Source organism: Lissotriton vulgaris, chromosome 7, assembly GCF_964263255.1.
Source record: "Lissotriton vulgaris chromosome 7, aLisVul1.2, whole genome shotgun sequence".
Taxonomy (NCBI): domain Eukaryota; kingdom Metazoa; phylum Chordata; class Amphibia; order Caudata; family Salamandridae; genus Lissotriton; species Lissotriton vulgaris.
The window spans coordinates 324,952,118-324,973,155 of NC_141695.1; the positions used below are offsets into that span (position 1 = coordinate 324,952,118).

At 49.0% G+C, this 21,038-nt stretch overlaps 1 protein-coding gene across 1 annotated transcript in view; it reads right to left on the reverse strand.

Annotated features, from left to right (window-relative positions):
• Positions 1 to 15,458: 15,458 nt before the first annotated feature.
• Positions 15,459 to 21,038, reverse strand: part of POLD1 (DNA polymerase delta 1, catalytic subunit) — a 357,307-nt gene continuing 351,727 nt past the window's right edge. Inside the window, exon 19 of the mRNA XM_086929347.1 lies at positions 15,459 to 16,521. Coding sequence (XP_086785473.1) covers positions 16,425 to 16,521 — 97 coding nt within the window. The 3' untranslated portion in view covers positions 15,459 to 16,424. The remainder of the gene's footprint in view (positions 16,522 to 21,038) is intronic.

Genomic DNA, 21,038 nt, shown 5'->3' on the forward strand with positions numbered 1-21,038 from the left:
TGGGGCAGGTTGGTGAGGAATGCCCCTGCCAAAGCCGCGAAAGGCGCTATGGAGCTGTTGCAGTTGGAGAAGTGGGGTAGAAAGGCCCAGAGAGCAAGCAGTAGCCCTGCTCTTCTGAAAGCGCTCAATAGTGGATTCAGCTTTATCCCCGAACAGGAGAGTCTCCTTAAAAAGTTGGTGTATCAGGGAGGACTGGAGGGGGGCGTGGCTTGGGCGCCGATGGCGATGGTCGCCTGAGAGCTCGGCTTCGGGACTGAGCCCGTGAATATCCTGTAAATCGGAGGCCGCGGGGCACCCCAGCCCCCGCATTCTGCTGACCGGCCCGACGGAGACCTGCCGGGGCCCTTGGCGAGGTCTGAACGAGTGGTGACCCGGCGAAAAATCGAAGTTTGCGGAGTTGCGGAGTGCGACCTAACATGGCGCCCGGACTTCATTGTCCCCCTGGCCGGATCCATTAGGCTGGAGGGGCATCGCCGGCGGCGGCACACCCCCGGCTCTGCCATCTCCCAGTGATCTGTGTTCTGGATATCGGTCAGATCGGACTTTTTCAACGAGGATTGCACTCGGATGGGTGACTGGGCGGATGCCCACGCTATAGTGGATCCCGCACGCGGACGTCTGGAGTTCCCGGTGGTGGCCCCACTCACGACACCGCACTTAGCAACCTTTTCCTGGCCGACCCCCTTCCATGGGAGGCGCAACCCTCTGGCGCCGCAAATCGTCCGGGGGAGTTGGTGACCCTCGCCCCGGGACTTTATCGGCCGTGCGGGCCTGCCCGACCTGGCGGCGACTGTCTCCGCCTCCTCCTCGGTGCCCTCGGACGACGTGGTGGTGGCGCGAGCCGAAGCGGAGAAGTTCCAACAGGCCCTGGAGACGGAGATCTCCGGCACTCGACTTGAGGCCCGGCAACCAGGAGAGTCTTAGCCGGAGCCTGCACTCGGAGACGCCTGCTCCTGGACCCGCACGGTGTGCTCCCGGCGACATGGGGAAACCTAGAGGAGCCAAGGGGACTACCCCAGCCGCCTCAGACTCGGAGACCCAGGACAAAGAGGAACGTGGGGACCCAGAGAGTTCTGGTGGTGCATCGATGCAACAGCAATTTGACCGCGTCTTGGAGGCGATAGCGACCACGCGCTCGGCCCTTCAGCAGGACATTGCCCAGGTAGCGACGAGCCTAGGTCTCCTTAGAGCGGACCACGGCAAACTTTCGGACCGGGTCAAGGAAGTGGAGAGCTAGGTGAAAACCTTGGAGCCGGCGCAGCGAACCTTGGCTGCGACTATGAAGGATGCTTTATCCCGGATTACGGCCCTGGAGCAGAGAGCGGAGGATGCGGAAGGCCGCAACAGGAGGAACAACATCTGTGTGGTGGGCCTGCCGGAAAAGATTGAGGATGGCGACATGGTGGCATACTTGGAGGCCTGGCTCCGTGACACGGTGGCCCCGGAGGGTCTATCCTCCTTCTACACCCTGGAGCGTGCCCATAGAGTCCCGGCGAGGCCACCGCAGCAGGGACGTGCCCCGAGACCAGTGGTGGCGCGGTTATTGCACTTTAGGGACAGAGACTTCATCCTCAATGCCGCCAGACATAATGGTCCATTCAAAGTGGCGAACAGCCAGGTGAACATCTTCCCGGATTACACCTACGAAACTCACCGCAGACTGTTTTCCTTCCTGGCGGTCAAGCGCGAGCTCAGGAGCGAGGGCATCCAGTACTCGCTCCTCTATCCTGCAAGGCTCCGCATAATTGTCGATGACAAAACTCAATTCTTTGATACCCCGGAGGATGTCTGTGCCTGGCTTGAACTCTATAGAGCAGGGAAAGATGGCTTTGGCTCCTCATCCCAGCAGGCGGCGGAGCCGGAGCAGAGACGGCGATCCAGGAGGATTCGGAGTCGCCGTGGCCGCTCGGGGGGGGCCCTCAACTGCAGAGACATCGACGGAGCGGAGGGGAGTGCTGGAGGTGTTATCTGCGCTATCTGGCTCACGGGACGATGCCATTGAGGAGGAAGCAGACCCTGGTGACGAGGGGGCACCAACGGACTCCGAGGAATCGGTGACTGATAGCGTCCATACACCGGTGATCACACCGGATGGACACCGGATGGACAGGGGTAAAGGGGTGAGCTACTCCATTTTGGGAGGGGGCCCGGCAGGGGGGTGGCGGGTGCCGACGATTGCTGTTGACTCCCGGGGCAGGGAGGGTGGGGTGCCCTGTTTTTGCCCCGAGGGTTTTTGGCACTGTTTTGGGCTTGCTTTAGTCCTGGTAGCCTGAGCGTCGAGGGCCCACTGCCTCCGCCCGGCCCGCACCTGGCCCTTAAGGCCTTCCTACGGTGGCGACCGCAGGATTAGTAGGGGTTAGTGGGTTGTTGATGGGTATGGTTTGGATGGGAACTAGATGGTGCTATTTGGGTCCTGTTCTGGGGAGGGTGGATGGGGGTTTGGTTCATTCTTGGGTTGTTCAGTTTTGGTTGGGGAAAATGGCCGCCATCAGTGCTGAGATGATTGATATCCTTTCTTTGTTGGGACCCAGATGGGGAGACTTTGCGAGAACATTATGGGACAATGGCTGATGTTGCTAATCTGAAATGTGTTACTTGGAACGTGCGGGGGCTCCATACTATGTCCAGGCGCCACAAAGTCCACGCTTATTTAGTGCGTAGGGGGGTACAAATGGCGCTGCTGCAGGAGACTCATCTGAACAAGGCGGAAGGGGCGGCGCTACAGCGTAGATGGAGGGGGCAGGTCTTTAGCACTTCGTACTCCGCATATGCCAGAGGGGCGCTGATTTGGGTTAGAGCTGGGGTTCCCTTCCAGGTCACGAAAACAGTGATAGATCCAGAGGAGCGTTATGTGGCTATCTCGGGCACTTTAGGAGGGAGGGACTTAAACGTTTGCTGTGTGTACGCTCCTAATATAGACCAGACTGCCTTCCTTTCCAGGTTATCGGGCTCGTTGGCCCACTTCTTCTCCGGGCCCCTTCTGCTCGGCGGAGATTTCAACTCAGTAGTGGATGTAGACACTGACCGCTCGCATCCACCCCTTCCCGATTCTCCGGTTCGTCGCATGGCTAAGGGTCGTAGGGACTGGCAGACCCACTGGGGTCTAACGGATATCTGGAGGGCGCAACACCCCACATCTAGGGACTATTCCTACTTTTCGAGCCTCCATGAGTTGCACGTTAGACTGGACAGATTTCTTGGCTCGCCCGAACTGGTTTCGGCAGCAGTCCGGTCTGAATATTTGACCAGAACCATATCAGACCATAACCCCCTCCTGCTGGGCCTTCGTTGGTTCCCCGGGGCGCCTGCGGTGCCCACCTGGAAATTACGGCCTGAGATCCTTGAGGACAGTGTTTTCAGGGCGGACCTAGGTGATAAGGTCTCAGAGTACTTTGCGTCCAACGGCGGCACCGCGAGCACGAGAGCGTTAGAGTGGGACGCTTTTAAGGTGGTGGTGAGGGGTTACTGTATTTCTAAAAAGGTAGGCATGAGGCGAGTTATCCTCGCCGACCTAGATGCAGCGGACCGGAAACTCCGCGAGCTGGAAATTCGCCGCCCCGGGCGCCCTGAATTACAGGTACGCACGGCGGAGGCGAAGGAGGCGGTGGCGGCGGAGGTCGAACGGCTTCGCTGTTTTGACTACAAGGCCTATACTGTTCGGTCCATCGCAGAGGGGGATAGATCGAGCGCGTTGCTGGCATGGCTGGCCAACCCTACGCGTCAGTCCTCATTGACGACATCTATGCGCACGGCAGACGGAACCGAGGTGTACACTCAGCCTGAGATTCTGAGCTGCTACCGGCAATATTATGGACGTTTGTACCGCAGTCGCTCAGCCCGAAACCCTGACCTGCTCGATAATTATTTACGGCCACTGGAGCTCCGAACAGTGGAGCAGGATGTGGCGAAAGCCCTGGGGTCCGACATAGAACTGGGAGAGATCCGTAGCGCTATTAAAAGGATGGCGAGGAATAAGACCCCGGGCCTGGACGGCCTTCCTGTGGAGTTTTATGCAGCTTATGCTGACCTCCTAGCCCCTAGGTTATTGGTAGTCTACAGAGAGGCGAAGAGGCTCGGGCGACTCCCGAGCTCGATGTGCGAGGCGTTGGTGGTTCCACTCCTCAAGCCCGGAAGGGACTCGTCCGACCCGGGGTCTTACCGTCCCTTATCAATGCAGACGGTTGACTATAAAATACTGAGCAGTATCTTGGCCTCGAGGCTGCTGGGACACATGAGCTCCCTGGTGCATGAGGACCAAGCTGGCTTTATCCCTAGGCGTAACACGACCATGAACATTCGCAGGTTGTTCCGCTTGCTAGGGGAGCCGCTTGTGGATGCCCCGTGCCCGGTTGTCTTATCGGTAGACCTAGAGAAGGCTTTTGATAGCCTGGAATGGGAATACCTTTGCACTGTGCTACGGAGGTTCGGCCTCGGTGAGGGCTTCATCAGATGGACCACGGTTCTCTATGCCTCTGCATCGGCCAGGGTTCGGGCGGGACCACTGATTTCCTCACAATATCCGGTGGAACGGGGCACGAGGCAGGGATGTTCGTTATCCCCACTCCTCTTTGCGCTGGCGGTGGAGCCACTCGCGCTGCATCTCCGGTCGGGAACCCATTATACGGGCCTATGGACTCCTTCGGGCCCGCACTACATTTCGCTGTATGCAGACGACCTGCTGCTCTTCTTAGAGGACCCGCTCGCCGCCCTACATGGAGCTGCGACGGCGCTCACGGAGTTTGGGGAGGTCTCGGGCCTCCGGGTGAATTGGACTAAGACCTGTCTTTTCCCGGTTCGCAAGGGCACCCCCGCCCCTACTCTAAGTAGGGAGATTAGATGGGAACCCGACTGCTTTAAGTACCTGGGGGTGTACGTCTATCACGAACCATCCGACCTTCTAGATGGGAACATTGCCCGCAGCACTCGAGCACTTCGAGGCTGTATGGACTTCTGGGCCACGCTACCGCTCTCGGTGGCAGGGCGGATTGCTTTGCTTAAAATGGTGGCGCTTCCCCGGTTGTTATATTATTTCCTGACACTACCGATTTGGGTCCCACCGGCCACGTTTCGACTACTACGATCAATGATAGTCGGATTCCTCTGGGGCTCGGGCCGCCGACGGGTGGCCCTCAAGACCCTGATGAGGCCGAAGGATGAGGGTGGGCTTGCGGTGCCGGACTTTGAAAAGTATTATTTAGCGGCACAGCTCCAGACCTTCACCCAGGAGATAGCCCGGGAATTCCGGGGCCCAGAAGACAGGAGGGGGACGGGTATGGCCAGGCATGTTCTCTCCTTCATAGCGCTGCGACAACGTTTGACCCTACGGGACTTGTCGCTGGAGGAGCGGACCGTTCGCCTGTGTTGGAACCGAGCTCACGCCCGGGGCCATCTGAGAACACCGTATGCGCCCGAAATACCTTTGGGGATGCTGACATGTTAGTCACGCATCTGTTCTGGTCCGGTTTTCCTATGTTGGAGCTCCCATGACTTGTGGAGAATTCAAGTTTTTCTTTGCATTTTTTGTGTTTAAACAGCCGGCGGCAGAAATTACCTAGTTATTATTCAGTAAGTTTGGGGCATTGTGTGTGCACTCGCTGTTTTTTCACCTTGTTGATGGTAGCACAACCAAATGGAGTCTATTTAGTAGACCTTGTACGTCTTTATTAACACTTTCAATATATTTTCTATGTGCTACAAATGAAATTATTTCCTTTTGTTTCTTGTTTCCACAGAAAACCCATGACGAAGGGACGTGTGTCCCGAAATGCATAGGGTTGGGTTATCAAAAAATGATCATTTGGAATTTGATGTTTTGTTAAAACTGATGTATTGTTATGGGTTTCGTTTGAATTAATCAGATGTATGATTAGAGACCTGTTTACAAATCTTGTTTAAGTTCGATCTGTATAATTGTTCTATTAAATTGAATTTACTTTACTAAATTGCCACTGTTGATGCGTGTTAGAGTCCTAGTTGCCCGTTTGGAGCTAGGCCACTTGAAATGCGTTACTTACCTGTAACAGCAGTTATCCAGTATTGGTATCTTTCATAGATTCACATGCCTGAATCATTCCCCGTCGTCGGGGTAGGAGTCCCCGGTAAATAACAATAGTAATGTCACATAGACATATACTTAGTACTAGGCCAGAGGCCTCACATTAGTAGCCTATCTAGGTCCTTATGTAAAAAGGACCAAACTTTGGCCAGGAGCCAATCAGCTACCATCACCCTTCTCACCTTCCTGGAAGGAGCCCTAGTCCCTCAGATTTTCGTAAGCACAGTGCTAAGTAGTACCTACTGAGAGGGAGAAGGAGAGCCCTTCCAGGGGAGGCGGGTGGGTTGCATGTGAATCTATGAAAGATACCAATACTGGATAACTGCTGTTACAGGTAAGTAACGCATTTCTTATCCAGTATTATGGGTATCTTTCATAGATTCACATGCCTGAATCAGAATAGCAAGCAATAATGAGCACATTTCGCATAATACATTCGTAAAGACATAGTAATCTTATCACAAGTTGTTACACAGTTTACATGATACTCACAACCTGATAAGAAATGTGCGATAAATTACCTGGAAGGTGGGATGAAGGAAGAAGGCTCACCACTAATGAAATAGATGACGTAGGACAGCCTGCCCCACTGCTGCATCCTTCATAAGTTCAGAGTCCAAGCAGTAGTGCTTGGTGAACGTATGTGGTGTCTTCCATGTCGCCGCTCTGCAAATGTCGACAATGGATACCCCAGCAAAGAGCGCCATGGAGGTGGAAACCGCTCTAGTGGAGTGTGCTCGTACTTTTGAAGGCAGCGGGTGGCCCGCCTGTTGGTGACAGAAGGCGATGGCCGCTGAAATCCATCTGGAAATGCTCTGTTTTGTTAAAGCTAAGCCTTTCCTGGGTCTGCTAAATGCAACAAACAATTGGTTGGACTTTCGAAATTGCTCCGTCCTGTGAAGGTAAAATTTGAGACATCGTTTGAGGTCCAATGAGTGAAGAGATCTTTCAGCCGCAGATGATGGATTCGGGAAGAAAGATCGTAGGACAATAGGTTCGTTGAGATGGAAAGAGGACGGAACCTTCGGTATAAACTTAGGGTTAGTCCGTAGAATGACCCTGTCGTTCTTGAACTGGATGAAGGGGTCTTGCACAGAAAAAGCCTGCAGTTCACTCACTCTCCTTGCCGACGTGAGCGCCAGCAATAGAGCTGTCTTCCATGACAAATATTTTAGATCTGCTCTGTGGATTGGCTCAAACGGGTGTTTCATTAGTTGAGCTAGTACCACATTTAGTTGCCATGTAGGTGGAGGTGCTCTAACTGGAGGGAAAGATCTGAATAATTCCTTCAGAAACTGTTTGATTAGTCTGTTGGTCCATAATGAAGCTCCACACGAAGATCGTCTGAACCTGGATATGGCCGCCAGGTGGACCTTTATTGAAGCGTGAGCCAGTCCAGAATTGGCTAAGTGGAGCAAGTAGGGCAGAATTTGTGCTGGAGTAGAAGTGAACGGATGCAAATTCTGAGCTCTACACCACAAACAGAACCTTTTCCACTTGAGGGAATACGTCTTATTAGTACTTTCAGCCCGAGCCCGGGCTAAGACGACCCTGAATTCCTGTGGAATATCTAAATCCTGGAACTCTCTGAACTCAGGAGCCAAGCTGATAATTTTAGAGATGTTGGATCCGGATGCTGGACTTGTCCCTGGTTCATTGTGAGGAGATGTGGGTATGTCCTGAATAGAATTGGAGGTTCCAGCGATAGAAGGTGTAGCTCCGTATACCAGTGTTGGCGCGGCCACGCTGGGGCTATCAGGATCATGGTACAACTCTCTGCTTTCAGTTTCCGGAGAACCCTGGGGATCAGGGGAAACGGTGGAAAAGCGTAAGCAAAGACGTTGCACCATGTCATCGAAAAGGCATTCCCTAGGGACCTTTTCTGGGGAAGCCAGCTTGCGTAATGTTGGCATTTCGCGTTCACTTCCGTCGCAAAGAGATCCAGGTGAGGTTTGCCCCAACGGGAGAACACCGAGTCGAGCGTCTGCTGGTCGAGCTCCCACTCGTGGCAAAGTGAACGCTGCCTGCTTAGCGAGTCTGCCAGGGTGTTGTCTACTCCTGGGACATACTCTGCCCGCAGAGAAATGTCGTGTTGTACCAGCCAGATCCAGATTTGCTGAGATTCTCGAGACAACGTCCTGGATCGAGTACCCCCCTGCTTGTTCAGGTAGTGCATTGTGGTGGTGTTGTCCATCCTCACAAGCACTGGGGAGTTCCTGATTCGGGGCAGAAATGCTCGAAGTGCCAGGCGCACTGCTCTCAATTCCAGCAGATTGATGTGGAGTTGTTTTTCTGCCACTGACCATTGACCGTGTACTTGCAGTTCCTGCAGGAACGCCCCCCATCCTTCCAGTGAAGCGTCTGTGGTTATCACATGAGGAGAGACTGGGAGAAGAAAAGGGAGACCCTTGTTTAAGTTGTCGCCCAGAAGCCACCATCTCAGAGCTGTCTTCATGACCTGAGTGATCCTGATCCAGTCGTCGAAAGACCCTGTAGATTGGATCCACTGATTTGTTAAGGCTTCCTGTAGAGGCCGCATGTGTAGGCGACAGTGAGGAATGAGAAAAATGTTGGAAGACATCATTCCTAGCAATGATTTGAATAGTCGAACTTTGACTCTCTGTTTGGCCTGAATGTGGACAGCCAGAGTCTTCAGCTTGACCTGACGTTCTCTGGAAGGAAAGGCTTTCTCTTGTTGTGTATCCAACGTTGCTCCCAGGAAATTGAGACGTTGTGACGGTTGGAGAGTTGACTTTTCCTGGTTGAGTGTTAGGCCCAGATTTTTGAATAGATGAAGGCAGGCCGAAGAGGACTTGGCTACGCCTGTCCGAGTCGGAGCTTTGATGAGCCAGTCGTCTAGGTAGGGAAAGACTTGGTGATGATGCTGGCGAAGGTATGCCGCTACTGGTGACAGACACTTCGTGAAGATGCGTGGAGCTGACTTCAGGCCGAATGGTAAAACCCTGAACTGGTAGTGCCTGCCTGCCACTGCAAACCTCAGAAATTGTCGATGACTCTTGTGAATGAGGACATGAAAATAGGCATCCTGGAGGTCTAAGGATACCATATAGTCTTTTGGATTGAGTAGGTGTAATACCTCCTGGAGGGTAACCATACGGAAGGACTGCTTCTTGAGGTATATATTTAGGTTTCTCAGATCCAGTATTGGTCTCCATTGCTTCTTCTCCTTTTTTCTGACCAGGAAGAATCGGGAATAGAATCCTCTCCCCTTTTGACCTCGAGGAACTCTCTCCACTGCTCTTTTCTGGAGCATTAGAGAGAGCTCCTGTTGAAGTAGGCGTAGATTCTTGTGCTGCATAGGACATGGTGGGTTCGGAGTAGGATGTTCCACAAACTCCAAAGTGTGTCCGAAGCGAACTAACTGCAGCACCCAACGATCTGTTGTAATTTGCTTCCAATTGTGAAGGAAGTTGGTAATTTTTCCTCCAACTGCGAATTGTGGAGAAGAGGTGGAGGCATGCTGGAGAAAGCAGTCATTGGCGTCTGTAATGACCTTCTTTCCTCCTTTCCCTCGAAAGGACGACTTGTTGTAGGAAGCTCGTCCTTGTTGCTGTCTCTGCTGATATTGAGGCTTGTACTGCTGAGAAGAGTTATAAGCGGACTTGTAACCTTGATAGCTGCCCCGATTCTGCTGCCCTCTACCTCTGGATCCTCGAAAGGAATTAGTTTTGTATTGTAGGGTGCCTAAGGCTTTCGCCGTGTCGGTATCCTTCTTAATACCTTGCAGCATATCATCGATATGTTCACCGAAGAGCAGTTCGCCATCAAATGGCATGTCTAGAACTTTGGCTTGCACATCAGGCCGGAATGCTGTGGCTTTTAGCCAGCCCTGGCGTCTCAAAACCGCTGCTCCTGCCAGTTGACGAAATCCTGTGGAAGCGATATCCAAGGCCACATCGATCATTTCTGAGGCAGAGCGTTCGCCCTCCAGCAAAATTTTCTTAACCTCTTCTTTCTGGTCTTCTGGGATTGCTTCTAGATATGGGGCTACATCTGCCCATATCTGTCGATTGTAGCGACCTAGTAATGCTAGAGAATTTGCAGCCCTGACTGATAGGGCGGACATAGAAGAAAATCTTTTGCCGATGGCATCAAGTTTTCTCCCCTCTTTATCAGGAGGCGCTGTTATTGCCGCTGACGGGTTGCTAGACTTCTGCTGAGCGGCCTGTGATATAACTGAGTCCGGTTTAGTCTGGCCAGTTAAGCATGCAGGAGCAGTGTCTGGGGCTTTGTACTTCCTTTCAAGTCTAGCCGGCACTGGAATGAGTGAGGAAGGATTTTTCATAATTTTAAGTCCTTGCTCCCATATATAATCGATTACTGGGATGGATCGCACAGATCTTTTGAAGGGTTCCTTAAAGTCATGGAGGAAACAGTCCTGCGTTTCCGAAGCTATTTGGATGTGGAATCTTGCAGCCGCTCTCCCTACTATATTATGGAATCCCCCTAAATCTTCAGGGGGTGAATCATCCTGTACTTGCTCTGGGGATGCCGGATCCAGGTTGGCGTTATCATCAGAATCCTCATCATGTATTTCACCTTCCTCATCTTGGACCTCTTCATTTCTCATTTCTTCCTCATATTCATCCTCATCAGAAGAAATTTGAGGAGGCAATTTCTCTTGCTCCTGATGCACAACCAGCGGAGGTGGTCGCTGGCGACGTTGAGGAGTTGGAGCTTCCTGCTGTGTTGGCACTCCTGAAGCAGGAGCAGAATACGGAAATCTTTGCTTATAGTCTGAAATCAGAAACTGTAGGTCAGAGACAATTGACGCCGGAAGGCATACCATAGGCTGAACAGTGGTATGCTGTTGAACTTCTTCTTGAATTGTCACCTCTTCAAGATCTTCACAGTCTGAACTCTCATGAACTTTGATGTTAAGATGAGAGGGACTGGATGCTATGGGAAACATGTTCTCCACGTCAGGGTCTTCTGCTTCTAGAAACTGCGTTGGCAGCAGTTGCTGGACTTTGCTAGGTGAAGTCATCTCTGGTGTCACCATGCATGATGACATCTTAAAATGGGTATAGGAATACTTCAGTGATGGAGAGCCCTTTGATTGTAGATTCATTGTGGCGTCTGATGGAGCGTCTACAATTGTTGACATTGTATCATACATTTTAATCGTCGACTGCATCGATGTCGATGATGTCCTCGTCGACGTCGACGACAATGCCCTCGTCGACGGCGGCGGCGACACTGCAGAAGTCGACGACGATGGCTTCGTCGACGGTGTCGTCGTCGACGAGCTCGTCGACGATGGGGTCGTCGTCGACGGTGTCCTCGTCGACGGTGTCCTCGTCGACGGTATCCTCGTCGACGGTATCCTCGTCGACGGTGTCGTCGTCGGTATCCTCGTCAACGGTGTCCTCGTCGACGGTGTCCTCGTCGACGGTGTCGTCGTCGACGGTGTCCTCGTCGACGGTGTCCTCGTCGACGGTGTCGTCGTCGACGGTGTCCTCGTCGACGGTGTCGTCGTCGACGGTGTCGTCGTCGACGGTGTCGTCGTCGACGGTGTCGTCGTCGACGGTGTCGTCGTCGACGGTGTCCTCGTCGACGGTGTCCTCGTCGACGGTGCCGTCGTCGACGGTGTAGTCTTCGTCGACGAGGAAGTCCTCGTCGACGGTCTCGACGTCGACGGTGTCCTCGTCGACGGTGGCTTCGACGACGATGAAGTCTTCGTCGACGAACTCGACGTCGACGATGAACTCGACGTCGACGATGGGTTTTTCGTCGACGCTGGAAGTCTTGCCTTCGTCGACGATGAAGCAGACGTCGACGGGAGCGTCGTCGACGGTTTTGTGAGAGGAATAACAGAAGACCTACCCATCGTCGACGACGTTGTAGCAGTTGAAGCCATGGAGAAAGTAGACGCTGTGGATGTCGAAATGGATACTGTCGACATCGTCACAGGCAGGCCAGAAGATACCACAGCAGGCTTTTTGAAGGCTGTCATCTGAAGAGAAGGCTTGACCTTAGGATGACCCTCCATAGATTTTGGCTTCTTGTGAGGAGGCACAGCAGACTGACCTGGAGATGTCTGTCGAGGCCTTTTAGGAGAAGAGTGGAAACTTCTGAAGGAACACTCACTCTCACCTGAGGAGACTTGGTCTTTGTCCTTCAGTCTCTGGAGCCACAGAAGCAGTCGCCCTTCCCTGTCTTTCAATGTCTTGACCGGGAGAGTGCGACAAATCTTACATTCCTTGGCAGAATGTTGAGGATAGAGGCAGTACAAACATTCCTCATGCTTGCCCTCTATGTGTAGCCTCATTTTACTACATGAGGCACATGGCCTAAAAAGTCCTTTTTTAGGAGTAGTAGACATATTAAATATCAATACTCCTTTTCCAACTGAACCTGAAGAAATAGTAGGCAAAAAACCAAAGATATAGGAAAAAACCTGAGCAGAGCTCAGTGGAGACTCCTCTGCACGACGTGCGGTAGAAAATCTGAGGGACTAGGGCTCCTTCCAGGAAGGTGAGAAGGGTGATGGTAGCTGATTGGCTCCTGGCCAAAGTTTGGTCCTTTTTACATAAGGACCTAGATAGGCTACTAATGTGAGGCCTCTGGCCTAGTACTAAGTATATGTCTATGTGACATTACTATTGTTATTTACCGGGGACTCCTACCCCGACGACGGGGAATGATTCAGGCATGTGAATCTATGAAAGATACCCATAATACTGGATAATCACTAGTTGTCGCACATATGTCCAGCAGACATAATTCTAACACTGCACACATATCGATCTAAAAGCAGAATTATCAATATAATTGAGTGCGCTTTGCACCCACTTCCATAACACTTGTACCTGTGGCACGCCCAATGCAATCGGTGGTGTCCAAGCCACAATGAATTGTAAACTTGGCTACATCCTGACTATCGCTAATCGCCTGTGAGAGCACAGAACAAATGTCTTTGAGCACACTAGGGAAGACTTGTGCCGCCAAATCCCTAAGGGTGTATGAGTAGTGCCCTACCAAGCAATTGGCGTTAACAGATCAAAAGGCCAAGTTAGTAGGAGGAAAACAAAAACATTTGCCAAATGTTCCCACTCACTTAGACTCCTTATCAGGGGAGTGGTGGGAGTGAGTGACTGGTGAAGCTTGCACCACTAGGCTTTCTGGTAAGGGGTGCTGTGGAAAGAAAGCTGGGTCGCCAGGAGCTGGGTGATGGCGTCCGGCAATTTGGTAATTTACTTGGGGCCAGAACAAGGTTTGGCCCAGACCCCCAATAAGGTATCCATCAGCGCCTTATTAAATGGAAGAAGAGGCTCAAAAGATTTATACTGCTGTTGGAGGATGTCTTGCAATACATTTATTGTAACTGCCAAGGTGGGGAGCTGGAGGTTAAGTACTTCGGCCACCATATGCATTACCATTGCAAGGGGATTTCTCTGTAGCTGGTTCGGGGGGGGGGGGAGAATGATCTCCCAATAGGCCACTAGTCTCCTGTAAATCCTCGTAGCATCTGACATCCTAGTAGGAATGAGCTGAAGAACAATATATGATTGTCCATTGCATCTGTGCGATAAGTACTCATTGATTCAACTTCCCATCTTCGAGTGTACTTACATTTTTGTTTCCCCTATGGTTTCATTCAGCCCATTCCTCAATGAATAGACATGCTCCACATGAACCCCTATGAATTGTGGCTAACACCTGCTAAAGGTTTAAGAAGGTCTTACTACATCCCATCTCTTCTTCCAGGAGGTCTGGGGCCATATCTGGGTTAATGTGCACTTCCATAGCTATTACCAATTCCTGTATATTATTGAGAAATATATTTGAGACTTTGTCGCATGCAGTCTATTAACTACAACCCACATTTTTGCCACCACGGTCGGTAGCTGCGCAATTTCCTTGCTCAGACTTTTCCTTTCTTTGATTTGGGGATTTACACATGTATTTTTACAGAATCAACCAACGTTGCACTTATTCCACAATTTTACACCAATTTAAAATATTGCAATGAATTGATAAAAAAAGTATATACCAACAAAAGTATACATTATGTAGATGTTCCATCTTATGCAGTTCTATGCTGTATGTGCGAGTTATTAAATGCAATACTCATATATGCATGAATATCATCAAAGACTTTAAAAGAACAATCGCTAATGTCCCAGGCTTCAGAATTCCAACAACTAGCTTTTCTCGGAACAGATATATTTTCTACAATCGACTTCTTATATGGAAGATTCGTCAGGTAAGGGAAAGGTAATTAAGATGTGTGTGATACTATCATCAATATTCAAATGCAGTGGTGTTGCTGCTCTTGGGATAGCCCCTCCTCGTAGCTAGGAAGAAATGTGCTATTACTTTTTTTATACTGCTCTTCAATTAAAAGCCAACTGGGCCTCTGAAGAAATGCAGTGTCACAAAATCTTGTGCGCATAGTGCTCTGGAGAGGATTTTGGTGTCTTTTCTAAGGAAACTTTGGGTTATGCTCTTTACACAAGTGGTTCTTTAGAGAATTTCAACTCAAGAAGACGAACATGCTCCCTTTTTGTGACATCAACGTGGAAAAGTTTGGTGGGGCACTTTGCAAGGGATATTTTCCTGATGAGGGTGCACCCCCCTTTAGAGGGGAAATCAATTTCTTCACTACAAGGTAAAGGGCCCAGTATCCTTTACTAGTCTTTAAGGGTCTGTAAATGTACGGTCTAGCAAAAGCCACAGCAAGTAGTTCTTATGGGTGAGATATAGACAGTAAATTAAATCTAAGCGTGGCTTATCTGTGAATATTTTTTTTGTTCAGCGGAGGACTACGTTTTGGAGAAAAATTTCTCCTTATCTGCCATAATGTAAGTCGAAAATTTCTTCCATGCGTAAGAAAAGATTTAAAATAGCTCAACTACTCACAGTTGAGTGAAGCTTATGCTAGGTGCTGACTGTGGTAAGGCGGTGCTGCAAGCCCGCTTGTTCTTGGTAAGCCCATACTGTCTTTGGCAAACAGCTAGCTTACACTGTATAACAGGCTCCACCTAAAAATAAAATGGATCCATTGTGCGTATTCTTGGGAATTTTCTAAAGCAACAACGTGTGTGTCGTTACTCATGACAACAGTGGATATACTTACAAATCAATGTGCCGATACCTATAGAGAGGGCTGCTGGAGAGCTCATGCATACATAAGTGTCCAGGCACAGCAATACAAGGGCCTGCATAAGTGCCTCTGCCATGGGGGCTAACTACTTTAGTTCATGTGGTTTTCACTGTTCATATACACTAGCCTCGAGACTCTTCTGATTGTGAAGTATCTCCTATCCAGTATTTCTGTTGCTAGAAACCAGCATGCCCAAAACCCCTCCTGCAGATATGCAAGTCTATAAAAAATCTGTTAACATATGTAAATTTGAATTGATACACTGACATCCCATGTGGAAAAAAGACTTTTATTAATCATCATTAATGTATCAGTACAAAAAGTATATTTTAGAGACCATATGCCCCTTTATGAGAGCGGGCCTCGCTCACGGACTATACACCCACAGGGTGCCAGTGGTAGAAATACAGATGGGATATCTGCTCTCCACCTGGACAGAAGACAGGCAATTTCTTCCTCCATAAAAGGTCAAGGAGTACATCAGTAACTCATATGACTGACTAATAGACAAGGTACGCATGTCCAGCATGGACACGCTAGACACCTAACTGGGTTTTGTTGCTTCTCAGACTTCAAAGGCAGGATCTCTAGAAAAGAAAGACAGCGGCCAAGCAGCAAGAAGATGCTGGTGCTACATAGAGCACCGTTCCTACTAGTTTGCCTTCTAGTTAGGCCAAAACAAACTAGAACTTGTCTCATCGGCTAGTGACCAGAACAATTTTGGTCTTAGTGTACTCAAAGGGTGCTTAGCATTACCCAACTGAGGTGCTGAAGGCGATGAACAGTTCAACAGTGGATTACTGGATTCTGCTGTGCTCAATGCTATTCGGAAATCTCAGTGTCTGCTGTATTACATTTGAATTGGTTTTCAAAAGTGCTTTTTTAAGACTGATGCCAATGAAAAATCCTCAGTCCAAATGAAAAACCTGGAAAGACATCTATGCATCACAGGAAGACTGTCATGTTGATAAGACACACCCATGAAGACCAGCCTTTCATTTGCATTTTACTCCAATGGGCCTGGAAGAATACAGAAAGGAGTAGAAGAAGCCCGTTTCATGAGGGTGCTATTTGGTGATGAGCGAGAATGTTCAGAAGGCACGGAGGTGGCATTCCACTGTTTAGGTGCTCTCTTGGCGCAGTGTTCATAAAGTCTGTCCAGGCTCCTTTCTCTCTAGGGTTTGAAGAGAGAGGTGCACACGTAAGCCCCATCTTATACTGCTGCCGGATGATAAACTGCTACCATGCTGGGGGTCCAAATCTCTGTACCAGCTTCTCCTGGTCGTCCAGATCTTTCTGTACCTTCTTACGCATGTAAAAGATTGGGCAATCACGGCTGGAAATAAAAGAGTTAAACAACGTTAGTACAAGATTTTGCACATAACTGCGCTACACCACAAGGGGTGCAATATTTCAGCGGGATCAATATGGAGTGGATAATGCATCAAAAAGACCACCACAGGCCCTACGGCTGAGAGAGAATGATACCTGCTGGGGCACAGACACAAACCCAACCAGCGTGAAAGCGAAGGCACAGCATGGGAGAGACAGACATGCCTAGGAGAGAAGGGGCAGATCAATCACTGAGAAAAGACATGAGACAGAGAAATACCCTGACAGTGTAGGGACCTGAGAGGGCAAGAACAAACCCTACCACACAAAGAGCATAGACCGTGGAGTACAAAGACAAAACTGTGCCAAAAGACTGGACATCCCAGGTGACAGACTATTACTACTGTAGTACTTAGTGATCTGGAACCCTAGCTAATAGAGAAAACTTTTGCAATCTCAGAAAGAATAGAAAACATGGACAGTGGTAAGCAGACACCATACTAGTTTAGAGATCAGCATTTCTGGGGCAGAAACATACTGGTGTGTGCTTGTGGGTTTTGTTTAAGGTTTTTATGTCATGGAATGTTAAAGTTGCGAGGATTATTTTGAATGCTATTGATACAACTGAGAAGGCAGTTGGTGTGATATCTTGGTAGCCTGAAGCTGTGCTGTGCTGTAGAGCCAGATTAAAGAGACTTTTCATTTACCAAGAGTACTCCCAATTTGTGAATTTACTACATACCCGTCCCTGTGTCAGAGAAAGGGGTATCAAGGGCAAGAGACAGTTTAGGAGTATGATAAAAAAAAGATTATATGATCGCTCCAGAATTTGGCTATAAGAAACAAGCATTGAAAATGCAATGGGTCTTACCTTTTATTAAGGTAAAGCCATTTGCTTTGCTAATGGTATAGCAAAGCAAATGGCTTTAACTTAAAGGCGAGACCCATTGCATTTTTAATGCTTATTTTTTTACTGCGGGGAGGGGGAATGTAAGCATAAAAAAAGTTTGAAGAGCAATGCTTTATGATAATACAAATTAATGTTAAAAATAAAATATGTTGAATCTCCAAAACAACATGCTTTCAATATTTATGAATTTGTGCCAGATTCGTGTACCGAATATACTGGAGAACGTTGTTCGTATTTTGGCCAGAGAATTAAAAAAACATTATTCATTTAAAATCAAGAAATTGGCTTTATATAGGATCTTTTCAGAGCGTTTCATTCAGATCCTTGCAATATTTTATAAGGTGCGTTTCAGCCAAATGGGAAAAAAGGGTTAATGAAAGATCAAGGGGATACTATTTCCCAGGCTTGATCAGCCATTATGTTTCCTGCACACACTGCTATGGTGCGGGAATTCAGCTTTGTTTTCTGACGCTACTCTTGCTCGTTTCGAGCCAGGCACGATGGGAAATGTAGTCCACGCGCCGCTCGGATGTGGCTCCCTCTTGCAGTATTATGGAACACTGAAATACAAACCCCAGCAATCTTCCTTTAATCCACGTCCACTACGGGCATCGGTAAAGTAACCCAGTGCTCCTTGGCTGTGGATACCGTTATTCGGGTAGTTAGAGGTACAAAGTGTACCAAATATCACATTTTTAAAGTTGTGACGCAGCAGTCATTTTCCAAGGGATATTGCTGTGCCCACCCTATAAGTTGAGGGACTGCATGCGAGGAAAATCCCCACCGCGGGCCCATTGTTTATCCTCCCGTGTTGGCTGGATCAAGCCCGTGCTGTAGCGCCCGTGTTCCCCTTGGAGGCAGCGACACCGCAGAAGCTTTCCACATCCGGATACAACGCGAGCGTGCGCTGCCGCATTACTAACAGCAGAAAGTCTGAGGTATTGGTTGCTGTGCAAACGTGTTTCCTCCTATGCTGTGCACTGCCTGAAGAGACGAGCCGACCAATATTTCACTCATTTTCATCCTGGTCGTGTCCACGGAGTCATTAAGCATAGGAGTAAGTGTGGTGCTGCCGAACAGCCATGGGTTAGATGCCAGATGCTCCCTTTGCAAATACATTAGCAGGCAACAGTGCCTTGAAGTATGGCTCGGACTATAAAAAAGGACAAGCGCGCGTGCCTCGCGCTGAAAAGAGGCAGCAGGGGGAGGAGGGGGAGGAGGGGGCCTGCGCCAGTTTCCCTTGCAGGAGTGAGCAGAAACCATCTGTTAATTACAAACAGATTGTTTCAAAGCTGGCTCCTGCAAGGGAATCGCCAAACGTGCAAGCGTTGCAATGCAATGCATGTACGTTTTTAACAGAAAAAGGGAATCGATTGCTAAAGGTCTCCTATGCAGCGCATGCGCGCTGCTTAGGCGAGACCTAAAAAGGGGACCCTGTGTAAATGAGTGCACAACAAGTGTTAGAGAATAGCAAGGAGAGAGACAGACATTGCTTATATCAGAGAGAGAAGACCCATGACAGAGACAGACACTACCTGCAAGACATAGTGGACCCTTAATAATGGAGAAGATCACCAATAATGTGAGAGGGGGCATTGGGTGAAGGAAAAGAGATGCAATCCTATTTGCTTGCGAAGGAGAAGAGACTCTAGTGAATAAAATAAACCGGTGTGGGAGATGAAACCCTGGGATCGGAGTCTAGTCCTATGAGTGCTATGGGACCCTGGCAGGCGAAGGCAGAAAATATGCATGCAAGTGATAACAGTGAGGGCAGACACAGAACGTATTAGTATTAAGAATGTGGTTTGTAGAGTATGAGACAGACAGTAAGAATGTAAGGGCAGGGTTTCTGGAGGCCAAAAATAAATTATGGCACTATGAGAAGGGATTCAGGGGAACATAGCTGATTACAAGTGCAAGAGAAACGACTAGGGGACAGGAATTAACCTGTGTGAAAGAAGGGATCCTAGGAGATAAATCTGTGAGGGAGAAGGCACATGGGAAAAGTGACAGAATGTAAAATGCAAGGAATCCTGGGAGGCAGATATTGGGACTGTGTGGGACAGAGACTTGCACTTCCAACGGAGTAGAAGAGAAAATTAGATAAAGTACACAGAATGAAAGTAATCTCAAACATGTAGCTTCCCTCTCAATCTGAAAGTTGAAATGGCATCTCTCAATTCTGGTGCCACGTTAAGGAGTGGGGCCCAAATGCTCTCTACTCCCAGGCGCTATATCTTTACCAATTTCACCAATTTTCTTGAGTAATTGGTCACTGTGCTGCCCTCGCTTGCTCCAGTAGCATCACTTGCCAGCCTCACGATATAGGAATTAACACACAGGATGTGTAAAAGGTCGAGAACACTATTGCACAACCAAGGTAGACACACCTTGGGCAACACTACCAACTACAATGCAACAAAGTACTTGCATAATATAGAAATGTGGTGTGAAACACAATCCACAAGTAAACGCTCATCAATTACACAGAGGAACCATAACCTAAAAACAAAGACAGTCGGACACAAACCAAACCACAATCTGCCGACAGCTGAACCAAGAAAGAGCATAAACAAAGATAATGTGTAAGCCAAGCCACATCTTTGAAGCCCTCGAGCCGGCAGAAAGGTGAAATCGAAAGCTTAGTGTGGGGAAACACAGGTCTCCAGCAAAAAGGTCCCAACATGTCTGCGAAGCTTCGAGGTTGCAAATTGTACATAATGTTTCAGTAAGACAGTTCCTGATTTTAGCACTGTGGCATTAGAATGCTTAAAACTCGGTATGTCAGCTAACATTTGAATCCTCTTTTAAATTTGAGGGCATGCAATGTAGTGTAAGCCCTTTAAAGGCAATGCATGCTTCTAATCTGATCTAATGCATCCCAATCGGGTAATCTCATTGCCATCAACCCCCGAAGCCTTTGAAAACTGCTAAGGCTAAGCTTGTAACCTTCAGAAATCTCTCTCCCTTCTATCAGTCTCCTCTTCTGCTTTAAGTGGTGCAGCAGTAAACTCCGGGTGGGAAAATAAATGAAGGGAGAGTTGCACCTTCATGGTGACCTGGAAACAAAGTCTGGTTTGGTCCTTAGGGCTTCCACTCGGTGTGACCCATGCTGCACTGTTGCTTCAATCATCTTAGTTTTACATCTAGTCATTCTTGCTGCATTGTTTGAGCATTAGAGGTGGCTTTCTGTAATAATACAGGTGATTTGGTGCCACTATAGAAACATCACCGGCATAACTTTTCTCCAATCGGGAACCCTACTACAACTGGTATGTCCATAAAGAGTGGTTTTCAGATGTTGACTTGGCATGCACATTGCTTCCCGCCAAGCACGTTTCCATAGGTCTATCCGAGATAAAAACTGCTAAAATGCTCTCATTTCATATGAGTTGAGACTTCTGAAATTCTAACAGTGCTCTGACAACATGCATAGACCTGATAAAGGCCTTCCTGGGCATGAAGCTGCATGCTACCCATCCCCCTCCAGCAGGGACCAAGCTGGGTTAAATACTTCTGCTCAATGATCTGAATTTCCAAACTGCTTGCACCAGAAGCATTCCCCACTAAACAAGCATTTGCAATGCAATAGGTCTCGTATTAGGAAAGTT